Source organism: Pteropus medius, unplaced genomic scaffold (assembly GCF_902729225.1).
Source record: "Pteropus medius unplaced genomic scaffold, Ma_sr-lr_union100, whole genome shotgun sequence".
In the NCBI taxonomy this organism is placed as follows: Eukaryota; Metazoa; Chordata; class Mammalia; order Chiroptera; family Pteropodidae; genus Pteropus; species Pteropus medius.
Window position 1 is genome coordinate 1 of NW_024341145.1, and position 14,775 is coordinate 14,775.

The 14,775-nt window shown below is 62.9% G+C and overlaps 1 protein-coding gene across 3 annotated transcripts; it reads left to right on the top strand.

The window, feature by feature from the left end:
* Nucleotides 1-11,088: 11,088 nt before the first annotated feature.
* On the top strand, nt 11,089-13,171 carry OTOS (otospiralin). 3 transcript variants are annotated; one of them, XM_039849963.1, is made up of 4 exons: nt 11,090-11,838; nt 12,092-12,179; nt 12,285-12,311; nt 12,913-13,171. In XM_039849963.1, the coding sequence occupies exons 2-4, from the start codon at nt 12,122-12,124 to the stop codon at nt 13,095-13,097; spliced, it is 270 nt and encodes an 89-aa protein (XP_039705897.1). In that variant the 5' UTR covers nt 11,090-11,838; nt 12,092-12,121; the 3' UTR covers nt 13,098-13,171. The 3 variants fall into 3 exon arrangements, with proteins under 3 accessions (XP_039705917.1, XP_039705907.1, XP_039705897.1); XM_039849983.1 differs by lacking the exon at nt 12,285-12,311 and having other exon boundaries at nt 11,089-11,860; XM_039849973.1 differs by lacking the exon at nt 12,285-12,311 and having other exon boundaries at nt 11,089-11,838.
* Nucleotides 13,172-14,775: the final 1,604 nt, after the last annotated feature.

The window sequence follows — 14,775 nt, forward strand, 5'->3', positions numbered from 1 at the left end:
GCCCCCTCCACTGGCCATAAGCTCTTTGAACGGGACACATCTGGGGAAAGGCCAGCGCGCTGGTCCCCTGGGGCCCTCAGACAGAAACGTGCCTCCTCGGGGCTGCAGGGGAGGGTCCTTCCCGCCTCTCCCGGCTTCCGGCCAGGCCCGGGGCGGTGCGTCTGCGGGGTCTCTGCCTCCACCACCACACGCAGCCCCCCACGTGCCTGAGTCCTCGTGTCGCCTTATTATGAGGACCCCAGCTGTGCTGCGGGAGGGCTGCCCTCCAGGCTGACCTCCTCTTCCCGTGAGCTGTTCTGTCTGCAGTGAGCCTGGTCGGGCCCTGCCTCGCTGTCCATGCCAGGGACTGGGGGCTGTGACTTCATCGTGTCCTTTGGGGGGACACGATCCCACCCCTGGCTAGCAGGCACATCCCCTCGCCCGAGGCTCCCTCCCCTCACTCCTGCCGGGCGCTCTGGGAGCCCGGGGCCCCTCCCCCTGTGCACCTGCCTTCCACCAGCGTCTCCTCGGCCCCTCACCCTCCGAGGCTGGCCTCCTCCTCACAAATCCCATGTCTCTGAACTCCAGGCCCTTTCCTCTGCCACCCCTTCCCACAGCCATGCCCAGAAGGTTCTGCCTCTGATGGCTTCGGCTCCAGTGGCATCTCTGCAAACTCCCTCCTGCCTGTCCCAGCTCTCCCTCCCTCTCTCTGTGGCTCCTAGGGGCCCCGCCTTGGCCCTCGGTAGGCCCCTCTGGTTCTGCCCCCAGCCCGGATCCTTGGGTGGTGGTGTGTGACTCAGGTCAGGACAGCTGCACAGAGTCCCTGGCAGGCCTGATGGCCGCTGGGCAGGACGCCTCCAGCCACGAACACCCAGGCCCAGGCTGGTCACTTTAGGAGGAAGGCCAGGCTTGGGTTTCATCAAAAATTGAGGCCATCTGTCACCATGCCACCTGGCCACTCTAGGCAGATTCGCCAAAAATCAATTCCCTGAAAACCAATTTGCTGATGGCCAGCTGCATGATCGACCGCTGAGAGCCACCAAGTCTCCGGTGGGAGGGGCCCAGGTCTGAGAAACGGGAGCCCGCCACACGCACCCCGTGTATGGCAGGTGGGCCTGCACTTGGCGGGCGGGCGCCGAGGGCGGCGTGGGTCTCGAGGGAGCCTGGGAGTGGTAATCCGGAGGAGCTGCCGAGGATGAACAGGGCGGCCTGGCCGGTCCCCAGCGCCGTCATGGAGATGTGAGGGTTCTGGGACTCAAGAACAGGCCCCGCCTGGAGCCCCTGCCACCAGCCAGGGGCATGACGTGGGAAGGCAGCGACCCCAGGGGAGGGCCGGCCTCCCTGATGGCCCAGCAGTCCCCTTGCCCTCTGGCCCTGCAGTCAGAGCCAGAGCTGTGTCTGGCGCCCACGCCTCCCCTCCCCAGGAACACCCCGACATCCCCGAGGGGGCCCCGTTCAGTGCTGAGGCCCCAAAATCTTCAGTTGTAAGGTCTCCCTCCGAATCTAAATCTGATCACGCTCTGGCCAGCGGCCGCCGGGCACAGAGCGGGGCCCGTGTGGACAGAACGACGGCCCCAAAGACGACCCCGTCCTGGTCCCCGGATTCTGAGACTACGCAGTTTCGAGGCGAAAGGGACTTTGCCGCCGGGATTCACTGTGTGAAGGCGCGTGAGGGGGCTTGAGCTGGGCCATCCCCATCGGCAGCCCGGTGTCGTCACAGGTCCTGAAATGTGTACGGGGTCGGACAGGGCTCAGAACCAGGGAAGGAGCCGTGCCGGGCAGGCAGGTCCGCGAGGGACACCGTGAAAAGACGCCCACATCACCGCCTTTGTGGATGGAGCAAGGAACGGGCCAGACCGAGGAGCGCAGGGTCTCGGGGGCCGGAAAAGGCAGCGGAGGGGACCGCACGCTGCCCTCACGTCCCTGCTGGGCCCTGGGGGCTGCGGCTCCAGCACGTCCGCAGCAGAGCTTCACCCACATCGTCGCCGGCACTCGAGAGGCCTGTGCTAACGGCCTTGCGGTGGCATCTGGTCGTGCCGGTGACCTGCGCTTCCCTAAGAGCCGGGAGGCCGAGCACCCCTGCATTTGCCTGCTGGTGATTTGCATGTCTTCCTGGGAAACGTGTCTGTTCAGATCCTAGGCCCATTTGTTAATCGGATTGTATTTTGCTGTTCAGTTGGATGAGTTTTTTGTCCATTTTGTTTATGAAACCTTATTGGAGGTAAAAAAAATATATATATATATATCCGTAGTTGGAGGTAAGAAATTAAGACTAGAGCTCTCACGTGACTCAGCAACCCTTCTGGGTACCTACTAGGAAAACTGGAGAACACTGGTTCGCAAAGATCCAGGGCCCCCAGGCTGCTTGCAGCATCGTTCACGGCGGCCGAGACACAGAAACAATCTAAGGGTCCGTTGCTGGGTGAACAGAGAAAGCGCTGCTCGGCCACGGCAAGGACGGAAGGGTGCCATTTGTGTCGACTCGGGTGGCTCTCGAGAGTATCGTGCTAAGTGGAATAAGCCAAGCAGAAAAGGACGAGGACTAAATACAACGTACCTCGAGCGTGGGCTATAAAACAGGAAGCGACCAACCAATCACCGAAACAAACCCGTGCACACAGACGAGGGTTTGGGGGCCCCCGGAGAGGAAGAGGGTGGGGGAAGACGAAGGGGTAAAGGGGTCGAACAAATGGAGACGAGATTCCGGGCGCTGGGCACGCGATGCGCACGCCAATGACACGTGACGGAACTGGACACGTGACCCTGACACGACGTCATTAACCACGTCACCCAGCACCTTCGCTTCGAGGGAGGCTGCTCCCCTGAAGCCCCGGGGAGGAGTCGGCCCGGGAGACCGGGCAGCCTCCTGACCCCCTGACCGCGGGACAGGAGGCGGGTGTTGTTCGAAACACCGCGTTTGAGCGAAGGCCGTGAAGGCCGCAGGAGCAAACACAGGCTCGGAGCAGAGCGGCCTCGGAGGGTGAAGTGTCGGGAGGATCCTGGGCGCAGACGAGGGAGGCTGGGCCTCAGGGGACCCGCTGGGCCCCAGGCCGGCCGCGAGGGGCAAGCAGGCCCCCCTAGACTCGCCCACCCCTTCCTTGTGCAGACGGGCTTCAGGGGGAGCTGCCCCCACAGGAGCTCTGAGCTGGAGGCAGGACGTAGGGTCTCCGCCCGTGTCCAGCCCCCTCCCACGCCTGTGCCTCCGGCCCTGCCCCCGGGCCCCCCCACGCTCTGCCATCTGGGCCCCGTGGGTCCTGCATCGCTGCCCGAGGACCTGGAGCGCTGGGCACCCCCTCACCTGAGCAAACGTGTCGGGCAGGGAAAGGGCAAGGTCCACGCCTACAGCTTCTCCTCTTCCTTTAAACTTGGGAGACTCTTCGGCCACGGCCCCTCCTCCTCCATCCTGGGACCTGGCTCATTCGCGTATTCATGGACCCACAGCTGAGTGAGCCGCGCCGCGCCCGCCTGTGCTCCTGGCAGCCGTCCGTCCCTGGGCTCTGTTCTGTGTCCACTCACCCTCCCCGGGGCCCAGCTTCTGCAAAGGGCGCCTCCCTGGTGGAGGGGGGCAGGCGAGGCGGAGTGTGGGAGTAGCGAGTGGCCCGGGCCTGGGGACGGTGATGTGGACTTGCTCCCACAGGTGGCTGTGCCCTGCGTGGGGAGACGGTGGGTACAGGGCTGGGGCCTCTAGAGGAAGCAGCTCAGCGGCTTCTCAGAAACTGATCCCGGACCGGGCCCAGAACTAGCCAGCGGTGACCGGGACCCCCGTGGTCTGTGCTCCGCGCACAGTCCTGAGGAGCGGGCCCAGGTCCCACAGCCACGGTGGGCTCCCTTCCGCCTTCGCAGCCAGCTCCCCTGGGCCCCCCACTAGGCGCTGGCAGGGGGTGGCTCTCCCGGGGGCCCACTCACAGACACACCCAGCCTCCTGGGCTTCCTCGGCCCAGCCAAGTTGACACACCCGTAAGCTGTGACACCAGCCGGTGGCAGGAGAGGCCTTGTGTTGTGCCAGGGCCGTGATGAGAACGGCCTCTGGCTTCTGGCTTCCTGTGCGTCGGGCCTCACCCTCCTCCTGTACCCGCACTGCTGGCTCAAGGCGCTGCAGACCGCCGCGAGGTTGCGTGTGACCTCTGTCCCTGCCCCTTCCCCAGACAACGCTGCCGGGTGCTGACGGGGCCATTCCTTCAGGCTCAGTGCCCCCCCCCCAGGGCTGTTGGGGGCTGACCTCGTAAGCGTGTCCCATGGGACCCCATGAAGGCTCCCCCCAGTCCCCAGATGCCCACCACACTAGACACGGCCACGGAGCAGAGACAAGGGGCTCGACTGGTTGCCAGCAAAACAGTGGGGTTTGGTTGTTTTTTTTGTTTTTTGCAAACACTGCCAAACACCGTGACCGTGGGAACACAGTGCTGGGGCTTTCCAGGGCCTTGGGACAGGTCTGCACACGTTCTGAAGCTCGAGCTGCATGAATTCAACCCAACGAGACTCCCGCTGGGGGAGCTGATCATACGAAGTCAAGGCACGAGCATAAGAGTGTTCCAGAAGCTGGCCGCTCTGGCTCAGAGTGGCGAGGTCCTGGGAATAACCCGGTGCTCGCCAGCGGGGCACTGCGGAGTAAATGTGGCCTCGTGCGTGGCAGAGAGCTTGCCCCAGGGACCTGCGACAATGTCCGGAGACATTTTGGGCTGTCTTGACTGGGGGTGCTACTGGCACCTCGGGGTCTGGGGGCCAGGGCTGCTGCTCACCCTCTCCCCGTGCCAGGCTGAGGGGGACTCCATGCTGGTGGTCTCGCCAGCTGTTGGAAAGAGTGGGTGACTCGAATTTAGTATAAAGAGACTTGGCAGGTGTCCAAAATGTAGCGTTCGGTGAGAAGACGCAGTTGTGGACCAGGGCATGTGGTCCGGGGCCATTTCTGCACCCGCTGCACCCCGGGGGCTCAGCCGGCCCGTGGCCATGGGAGGGCGCTGGCCACGGCGTCGGCCCAAGGACTCGCTCAGAGAGGGGAACGGACAGGCAGGCAGGGGGCAGCTTTTTTTTTCTTGTTTTTTTTCCCACTTTAAAAATATTTCTTTGCTTGTGACATATGCCCATTATTTGGCTTCTCAGGGGGCCGAGAGGCTGATGTCCCCCTGGGAGCAAAGCCAGAGCCGAGATCCTGCTTTCAAGGCTCACGTCCGTCCTAGGCCTCCAAGGAGACAGATCCAGCGTGTGTCTCAAAAGGCGTCTCCAGCTCTTTCATTCCGAGATGCCCCCTTGCCCACCCGGGCGCCGGCCTCTGGCTCCCCACGTGGGGGCTCACAATACCTGTTTCCCGATGAATCAACGAATCTAGGACAGGCGGCCAGACGGGAGACAGGCAGGCTGCTCCGCCACCAGCCTCAGAGAAGCGGGCGTCGGAGGGAGGAGGCCAGGGGCGGCCGCCAGCGGAAGCAGAGTGACCGGTGGCCGGCGCCCAGCAGGGACTTCAGGACAGGAGAGCGGGAAGCCCCGCGGACGGCAGGGTGGGCCCGCTGCCCGGGCGCCTCGGCCAGGCTGAGAAGCACGCTGAGCCTCCATTCCCAGAAATCCGGCTTTTATGCGGCAGTGAATAGGGCTGAACAATGGGTCTGCTTCGGGCCTGCGGGAAGCGCGCCCGGCCTGGGCCCACCTCCCGCGATTAAGAGCCTCGACATGGCGGGTCCCGGGGTCCCAGACGCCTGCTCGGGTATCGTGGAGGAGGGGTCGTGGAGGGGAGCCCCCGTGCCCGGGGGCGTGGCCAGCCCCGCCCCCTCCCCCGCCACAGGAGGACGCGTCCCCCCAGCTGGGCACGTTTGGAGTGAGGCCTTCTGCTGCAGTCGGTGTCGATGACCCCCCGGCCGTCTCCCAGAGCCGAGCCCAGCGGGCCTCTGGGCTTCCGGTGGGTGGACAGCTGGCCGGGGCCACAGCCGCACTAGGGGCACGGCAGCCCGCTGCACACCCTGCTCCCGGTGACCCAGGGGCCTCGGAAGCCCAGTGCGTGGCCACCGGACGCTGGGAATGCAGACACGCGGGCCAGCCAGGCCCTCCAAAGGGGACTCTGCGAAGGGGACAGGTGGGCCTACGGTCGCCTGTGTGGTGGCCCGGGGAGGGGGTCCTGACCTTCCACCCAGAGGCCCCCCTGTGTCCCAGCTTTCTGGGATCACTCCCCACACGGACTACGGCTCTTCCTCCGGGGCCCCCCCACCGGCCAGGGCCTCGCTCCCAACCTGGATGCGCTTCTTGCACCAGGGTGGCCTGAGATGCTGGGCAGGCTTCTCAGGCAGCAATGCCGGGAGGAAGACCCCGGCGTGGGCGTGTCTGGGGCTCCGGGCACCTATCCCCCCTCACGTCTCACGATGATGCTTCTCCAGCCCCTCAGGGCACCATGCCACGTCCCCATCCCTGGCCCCAAGGTCCCCAGGCCCCAAGCCTGAGAGAAGGGGCCCCTTCCAGCACTGATCCGCCCGCCTCTCTGCCTCCATCATGTGACGAGCCCGGATGGGCCAGCGCCGGACAGCTGTGCAGACTCGGGTGCACCAGGCCAGCAGCCCTGCTGACCAGGGTGGAGGTTTAGGCTCCTGCCCACCTGCCCACCGCATGTGACACCCGTGACCCTACAGCCCCAGGAAGAATCATCTTGGAAAAGAACCCCTGCGCCTACTCCACCTCCGGTGCTGGGGTCTCCTCACGGCCAGCCTGTGCCCGAAGCCGTGGCCCCTGGCCAGAGCCTGGGCTAGCAGCCACGGTCTCTGCAGGGCCATGCACCTGCTGCACGGGTGGCCGGGTCTAGCAAATGGAAACACAGGTCACCCAAGTAATTAGAATTTCAAATAACCAATGAGTACACTTTTAGTCCTGTATTTTATCTGTCCACCCCAATCTCCTGAGGGGGCCCCACTGCCTGGCCTCCCCCCGCCCCAGGCCAGAGCCTCCTTGTCTGGGGAGAAGCCTTCCCACGGACCGGACTGGGACCTGGCCAGGAATCGCATACGTCAGCTAAGGAGGGGATGATTTTTCAGAATACGCATGCGGGCCTCAGGCACTGTGGCTTTCAGACCTGTGCTGTCCCTCGGGGGCCAGGGGGACCAGGGGGGCCAGGCAGGTCAGGCGGGCCAGGTGGGCCAGGCTCGGACCATCTATTCTGCCTGAGCTTCCTCCTCATGGCCCGCTCTGTGGGCTCCTGTGGGAATGGCGCCCCCTGCAGCCCACTCCCAGGATGCACCGTTCCTACGGCAGGTCTGCGTCTCAAACCCCGGATCTGAGGGATCTCAGGCCCAGATGCCTGTGACTTCGGTCCCAGCCTTACAGAGCTGTCACAGCTCATCTAACGTGACGGGGCTTTCCAGCAACGCTCACCTCGACTGGGCCTCCTGGGCAACTAGTTTTCATCCACAAAACTGTTTATGTTCATTATATTTCATGACATCTAATTAAACCTTTTTCTTAAAATGACGAGCATGATTGGAAGCTGTGGCTTTGGGAACGAAAGAGGTGACTGTGAGAGGCGTCCCCTCACTGGGCAGGAGCAGAGGGGCAGGTGCTTCTCAAGGGGACCTGGGTGTGTCACGGATTTTGTGGAGGGAGTGGACAGCACGGCCGGGCGCTGGCCCAGACGCCCAGGGACAGCTAGCTGTGTGAGTGGCCTGAGGACTCGGTGGTCACACCACCTGGGTGAACCTGGGTGCAGCACTGACCTGACCACGGATTCAGTGCCCAGCGCTCTCACCCAGCCGCGCCCACCCATGCCGGGAGCTGTTTCAGACCTGGGACACTCACAGATGCTCAGAGAGCCACCGGCTCAGGAAGAAAGTGGCCAGAGCGCATAGCTAAGCAGAAGGCAGTGTCACCTGCTGGGACGGAGGATGCAAGACAGAGCTGGGAGATGGTGCAGGCTCCAGAGGAGGCAACGCTCCTGGGCTCAGGGAGGGGCAGTGAGCAACGGCCCCCACGCTGAAGCAGTGGGTACATCCCGGGCTGGCCAGAGGGGACCACGCCCCCGGCCAGTGGAAGGGGTCAGGGAGGGGGGACACACAGGAGGCACAATGCAGGGGAGCCTGTGTCCGGGAGGACCTGTGGCTTTTGGACCTGAAGCCACGGGTCTGGCTTGTGTTGGGACAGCTGAACGGACTGTGACCAGGAGATCCAAGGGGGACACAGGCTCTCAGAGACCTTAGCAAGAGGCCAGCTTGCAGTTCCCGAGCCAGGCAGCAGGGGGCGCCCAGAGACCTCCCGACGGGAGCATCTGCAGCGCTGGCTGGGCAGGACATGCAGCAGCCCCCAGCTGGTCCAGGTGACGCAGTAGAGGAAGGAAGGGTCCCCGGACCAGCTGCCCTGGCTTGCTCCCTTCCCACGCTGCTGGCAGAGAGCCCTGAGGCCCACCCTTCTTTCTGCCCAGTGAGCATGGGAAGAGAAGCAGACAGGTGACCTTTGTCACTTGGCTTACCGAGACCCGTCTTGTGTGACCAGAGCTTCTTCTCGCCCCAGGCAGGTGGGATCTTCAGAGGCCTCTGATGCTTCCACAGGGAGAGTCCTGTACAGGACCGGGCACCTGACCCACCACCCGGGCCGTGGGTGTAGCCCAGGCTTCGGAGCAGAATCACCTGGAGGTTCCGCATACCCCAGCCCGGGCCCCATTCTGGACCCACCGTTAGAATCCCACCCTAGGAGATGGGGGGCTGGAATCCCCACTGCTTGAGAGCTCTGCAGGTGGTCCCGATACGCAGCCAGGTTTATGAACCTTGCTTTAGACGGTGGCTCTCGAAGTCTGGCCCCAGACCCACTCTGCACCCCTGGTAACATGATAGAAATGCAGAGTCCTGGGCCCACTCTGAGCTCTTGAATCAGAACTCTGAGAGGTTCTGCATTCTAACATGTCCCAGGTGATTCTGACACTGCCCAGTTGAGAATCTGTCCGCGCCTCGATGCTTAAGCGTGCACTGAGGCCAGCAGCATGGGCAGCCCCTGGGAGCTTGTTAGAAATGCAGAGTTCCAGGCTCTTCCGCTGACTTGCTGGATCAGAGCCTGCATTTTAACTGGCCCCCCGGGTGATTTGTGGCTCTGAGAAGCCCACTGAACAGGGACAGCACAAGGCTGGGTCTCGGAGCCCCAGAAGGAGCATCGCGGGAGGTTTCTGGGTGAGGGGGCAAAGGGGTCGCCCTCCGGGGGACAGAAGAGTAGAGCTCCAGGCGGGGTTCGCCAGGCGGGGTGCTCCAGGAGGGGTGCTCCAGGCGGGGCTAGGGAAGGTCCGCACGCAGGCCGGCAAGGAAGAGGGGCCCGAAGGACTCAGGAAGGGGGAAAGGTGCAGGGCGGACGTGGGAGCTGGCGCGGTAGCTACAAAGACCGAGGAGGTCGGCCCCGGACGGCACGCTGGAATGCTAAGTAATAGGAAGCTGCCGGCGGTCATTTTTAAAAGTTTTTTTTTTCTACATAAAAGTAATAAATTAAGGAAAATATATATACCCCAAAAGAGGAAAAACGTATATTCCCATAGCTCTGGCCCTCAACGCCATCACCGTTCATTACCCATTTTTCCGGCTACAGCTTTTTGGTGAGTAAATGGGTATAAAAATGCAGTGCATGTACTTTTATTTCATTTTTCCTAACATCAGAGGAATTTTTTCACGTCACCTTCAGACATGGGATTGTTGATGAGGAACAGTGAGCCGCGACTCTCGGGCGTGGTGATGGATGGTGGCAGGACCCGGCTGGCCTCCTCTCCTCCACGGCCCGGGCAGCTCCCCGCCTCCCCTGTCGAGCCCAGACCCCCGCGGCAGCGGGCTGTACCCCACGGACAGAGAGCCTCGCCCCTCCTGCCCCCCCAACACTGCGGAAACCCCATGCCCTATAACCTGCCTGGCAGCCCCGTCGGACAGAGGGCCCGGGGACCAGCGTGTTCGGGGCAGAATCAGGAATCAGTTCTCGGGCTTGGCATTCGTGGTGCCGAATGCAGTGGTAAAAGGGACCAAGTCCACAGCACGAAGCGCAAACTAGATCACGGAGCCAAGAGCCAACAGAAGGGGAGGCTCGGGTGACCGGGGAGCCGACGCCACAGCCCACCGCGTGGAAGCCAGGCGAAAGGATGGCGGGTGGGCTGGCAGCTTCTACGTGTGCTGAGAATTTGGGGAAAGAAACTGATGAGCTCAGAGCTGAAAATTTCCAGTCCGAGGGGCGGATAGGGAACCAGGAAGCTTCTAGGCTGTGCCGGAATGAAAGGGCCCGCCTGCCAGGCGGCCCCCGGCTGGCGTCGGGAACTCGGACTTCAGAGGGTCCCCAGCCCCTCGCGGACAAGAGGGCCTCACTGCAACATGCGGGGCAGGCCGAGCCCGCTTCCCCCGGGGCCTGACGGAGCGCGCCGTGACCCGCCCCAGACCCCCGGGCGCCGCATCTTCACGGGCTTCCCCGGTCCTCACGCTTGTCGTCACAGCTGGGGGCGGGGGACGAAGCGTGGCCCGTGCGCCTCCACGGGGAGGGGGCTCTGGGGGCCGCGCCTGGGCCCCCACTTCTCCCCGTGCACCTCTTCCTTCTGGGTCCTTCGTGCCATTTCTGTCACGAACCCAGCCGTGAGTCCCGGGAGCCCCCACAGCGAGCCTGGGGGGGTCTTGGGGACCCCGACACAACTGCCCTGAAAGAATTCGTTTCCTCTTATAGGCGCGGGGTCCAGATTTCTGAAAATAAGACCCAGAGTCCCACCTGGCAGTTGGCGGCGTCGCAAAGCGAGTTGAACCGACGACCTTTCCGGGCCTCTCCTGAAAGCTGGGGGCTGTTTGGGAAAGGAGACCTTTGTCACTTGGATGGGGACAGGCGGGCAGACTGTGAGGAAGCCGAATCCTTGAATTCTGCTGAGCCTCCTCTGCCAGGAGCATCCTCCCTCCTGTCTGCGAGATGTGACCCAAAAGGTGAGAGACGAAGCGGGACCCCAGGAGGCACTGCGCAGGCTCTGTCTCCCCGTGTGGGTTGTGTAAACATGATGTGATTTTGGATAGGCCTGAAGGGTTGGCTCGGGGCCACTTGGCAGACACTTTGGGTTCACAGGGTGACAAGGAGCAGCTTTCTCTGTTTGTACGAAGGTTGCTGATGCAGGACGCTGAGATACCAGGACCTTTGTCACTGAAAGGGGCAGGCGCCCAGAGGCTTGGGGAGGCCGGGGTGTGTGCTAGATGGATCTGTCGTGTGTGGACTGTGGGGTGGCTGCCCTGGGCGTGGCTCTGGGTTAGGTGGGTGACCAGATCCCTCGGGGCGGGGCCATGAGGCGCGGCCACCGTGGACCTGACCCACAGAGACCCTTGGTGTCGCCGATGGTGCCCTGGGGACCTGGAAGAGCCACCGTGGGACTACAGACTTAATCGCCATGTGTCAGCAGGAAGGCGCCAGGCTGCAGCTGCAGAGTGGGAGTCGGGCTGGACGCCCGCGCTTCCCGCCGTGACTCCGCTCAGCAGTGTCCTGTCAGCAGGGCCGCCGATCCAGGACCGCCAGCGGCTCCCGAGGGGCCCGTCCAGCCCGCCCGTCCCCAGCGGCAGCTCCGCGATCACCCTGTAGGGGGGCTCTCAGCCCCAGCATCACACGCGGAGCATCTTTCTCTCCTGGGGGAGAGGAAATTGGGTTTGTTTCATTGAATTCAGCCCTCAACGTCCGAGAAGCAGCCTGTGCAACGATGTTTTTCTCCTAGTTCTTTGGATCCGATTCCCAGGAGTGGATTTGTGCCATCCGGCTGCCGGCGGGGCCTCCGGCGGGGGGCAAAATATGCAGTTTGACGGTTCACGCAGGCGACGTCTGTCCTTGTCCTGACCTTTTATAAGGAGGAGCCTGTGTGCTGGTGCAGACGCCGTCGGGCTGCGAGGCTGAGGCTGAGCCACGGAAGCGGGGGGCAAGGTAACCCCGGAGAGGGCGGCAGGTGTGTGTCGGGGGAGTTTCATTTTTTTAATTAAACAAAGCCAGCGAAATGCAGGGTTTATCCTCAGAGTGATGCTTTGAAGCCACTGGAATTGAAATTGCTTTGAAAACAGCAAGACCTCGTCTTTTCACTAGAGCTGTTTTTCCCAGAAGGTGCCCCCAGGGGGTAGCAGGGAGAAGCGGGGGGACCCTGAGGGCAGGGGTCTCACCCTCGGGGTTCCTCTGGCTGCAGGTGGACCTGAGGAGTCGTTGCCTGGGGACGATGAAGACCTGCCTGCTGCCCAGGGTGGCCCTCTGCCTCCTGCTGGGGGCTCTGGCGGGTGAGCCCCCGCTCGCTCCTCTCTGCTCATCCTCCTGGCACTGGGGCGGCTGGCGGGGCTCGACCCCGGGGGCTCCCCCGTGACTGCTCTCCTCTTGCTTTGCAGGGGCCAAGCCTGTGCAGGACGAGGGAGGTACTGCATCGCCCTCCCTCCGGCGGGGCTGGGGAAGAAGAGGGGCTGGGGGCGCTGCTTCTCATATTCCCTGCGGGTGGAGGGGGGCCTGGGTCAGTGCAGAGGGAGGCCCAGCCCTGCGGACCAAGGGACTGGAGCTGCTCCCCAGGCCCCGCGGGGAACAGGCAGGAGGGAGCCGGGGCTCTGCACGGGGCGGGAGCCTCTGATGTTTTTACCTCGGACCCGAGTCCTAGCTCCGGGCAGCAACGTGCAGGCTCCAGGGCTGGGGTGCTGCGGTATCCCCCCGAAATCCCACCAGGACACCCCCACGTCCTCACCAGCATTCCCTCCCTGCTCGGTGTCCTGGGACAGGGGCCAGACTTCCCCTTTCTCCCGCCCCCTCCTCTGTCCCCGACACCAGGAGGCCGGGGGGCAGGGCCTGGGTCATCCCGCACTGCTCCTCTGATGAGGGGCTCAGGGTACTTCCCAGGCTGCACCCCCACCCGGGAGGGTCCCTTCACTGCCCTGGCACTGCTGAGCACCTCCACCTGCCTGAGGCCCCTGTAGAGGGGGGCGGGCAGGACGGTGGCAGAGCCCTGAGGCCGCGTCGTGTGTCTTTCAGACCCCTATGCCGAGCTGCCGGCCATGCCTTACTGGCCTTTCTCCACCTCCGACTTCTGGAACTACGTGCAACACTTCCAGGCGCTGGGGGCCTACGCCCAGATCGAGGACATGGCCCGCACCTTCTTTGCTCACTTCCCGCTAGGGACCACCCTGAGCTTCCACGTCCCCTATCAGGAGGAGTGAGGGGCCCCAGCCTGGTGGCCAGGGCAGGCGGGGACCTGGGGGGCCTCGGGCCTCAGCTCAATAAACTCCTGACTTAAAATGCACAACACACTGTGGTTTTCTTTCAAGAGACAGACATTCACCTTCTCGTTGACAAATGCACCCACTCCTTGAGTACCAGCTAAGCTTTAATACACATGTGCGCAGTTCCTGTCCACAGAAGACACAGCAGCTCTGGCTCAGGACTCGCCGCTCTATGTGCCACTTGCTCATCTAGTCCTCACAGTGACCCCAGGAGGGTGCTGCAGGTCCCCAGAGGGTGGGTGGGGAAACAGAGGCAAAGAGACACCAGGCAGCTGCCTGACTTGTTGACGGAACCCGGAACCCGTCCAGGCAGCTTCGCCCCTGAGCCCCTGCCCTCGGCCCCTGGGCCAGGCAGCAGCCAGACCTGCGGTGACCAGCCCTGGCGGCCACACTTCACACTCAGCCCGCTCTCGAGGGCAGTTCACACCAGCAGGAGCCCCATCTGTGAGGAAGCGCCAGGCACCTGGGTGTGCTCGGTGTGCAGGAAGCAGGCTGCCCTGCCACCTGTGCAGTCCTGAGGGCAGGTGGCGTGCACGGTGTCTTGGGTACCGTCCGTTCACATGGGGGCAGCGACTTTGCAGGTGGTGAGCCCTCGCAGGCGGGCGTGCAGGCTGGCCCTGCCGGTCACACCCCATCAGATGAAACAGATCGGTCCAATGGGCTGCAATCAGCTTTACCATTAAAATCAAATAACAGAAAGGATCGTCTATTTCACTGCAGATGCTGGTATTTGTACGAGCTTCTAACTACAGAAACTGCTGTGCGCAGTGAGACACATGTGAGGCTTAGTGAGACTCCGGTGTCACACGTTGCATTTGGGAGGAAACAGGCGATGGGCTCGGATTTCGCCCCGCTGCAGGCCGAGGGGCTCAGCAGGCTGTCCCTGAAGGTAAGCAAGGTGATTCCCGCTGCTCAGAGAGAGACTCGAGCCATCTCAGGTGGTAGGGGAGGTTATTGTGACAGTTCTCACAAGGACAGAGTGGGGGGACTCTCCTGGGACCCAGCCAGGCCCTGAGGGACCTGGAAAGGGGGAGGTGGCAGCGGTGCCTCCTGTGGCCACCCCGCTCGCTCCAGCCCTCCACAAGGGGTCCTGCCCCATCACCTTCGCCGCCTGTTGGCAATGGTGGGTGCTCTTAGGAGGAAGACTGTTGGCCGAGCCAATGGCTTTGGGAAGAGCCAACACGTTGTCTCTTTCCCTCTCTTGAGTTAGCTTGAATTTCGTTTCTATACATTAGCTGCAATTTTGAAAAGTGCCTGATTCATACCACAGCTGGACGTGGGGATTGGTTCTAAGTGCCCACCGGGGACAAATAGGTCTTGATCAAACATACCAGACAAAAGACACCCTTGACAGCAGGATTTCCATGGTAGTGTGTGTGTGTGTGTGTGTGTGTGTGTGTGTGCGCGCGCGCGCGCGCGCGTGCGCACACGGGCACGTGAACATTTCCATTCTGCCTGGATTTTCACGCCCTCAATTCAGGCAAGCATTAAAGAATGGCAGCCACAGCTGCCTCTCCGTAGGCTGCTCAGGTGGACCACAATCCTGGGTATCTTCTGGGGTGGACCTCCTGGTACCCTGGCCAGAGCCATGTCCCCCTCAGGTGTCAGCATGTCC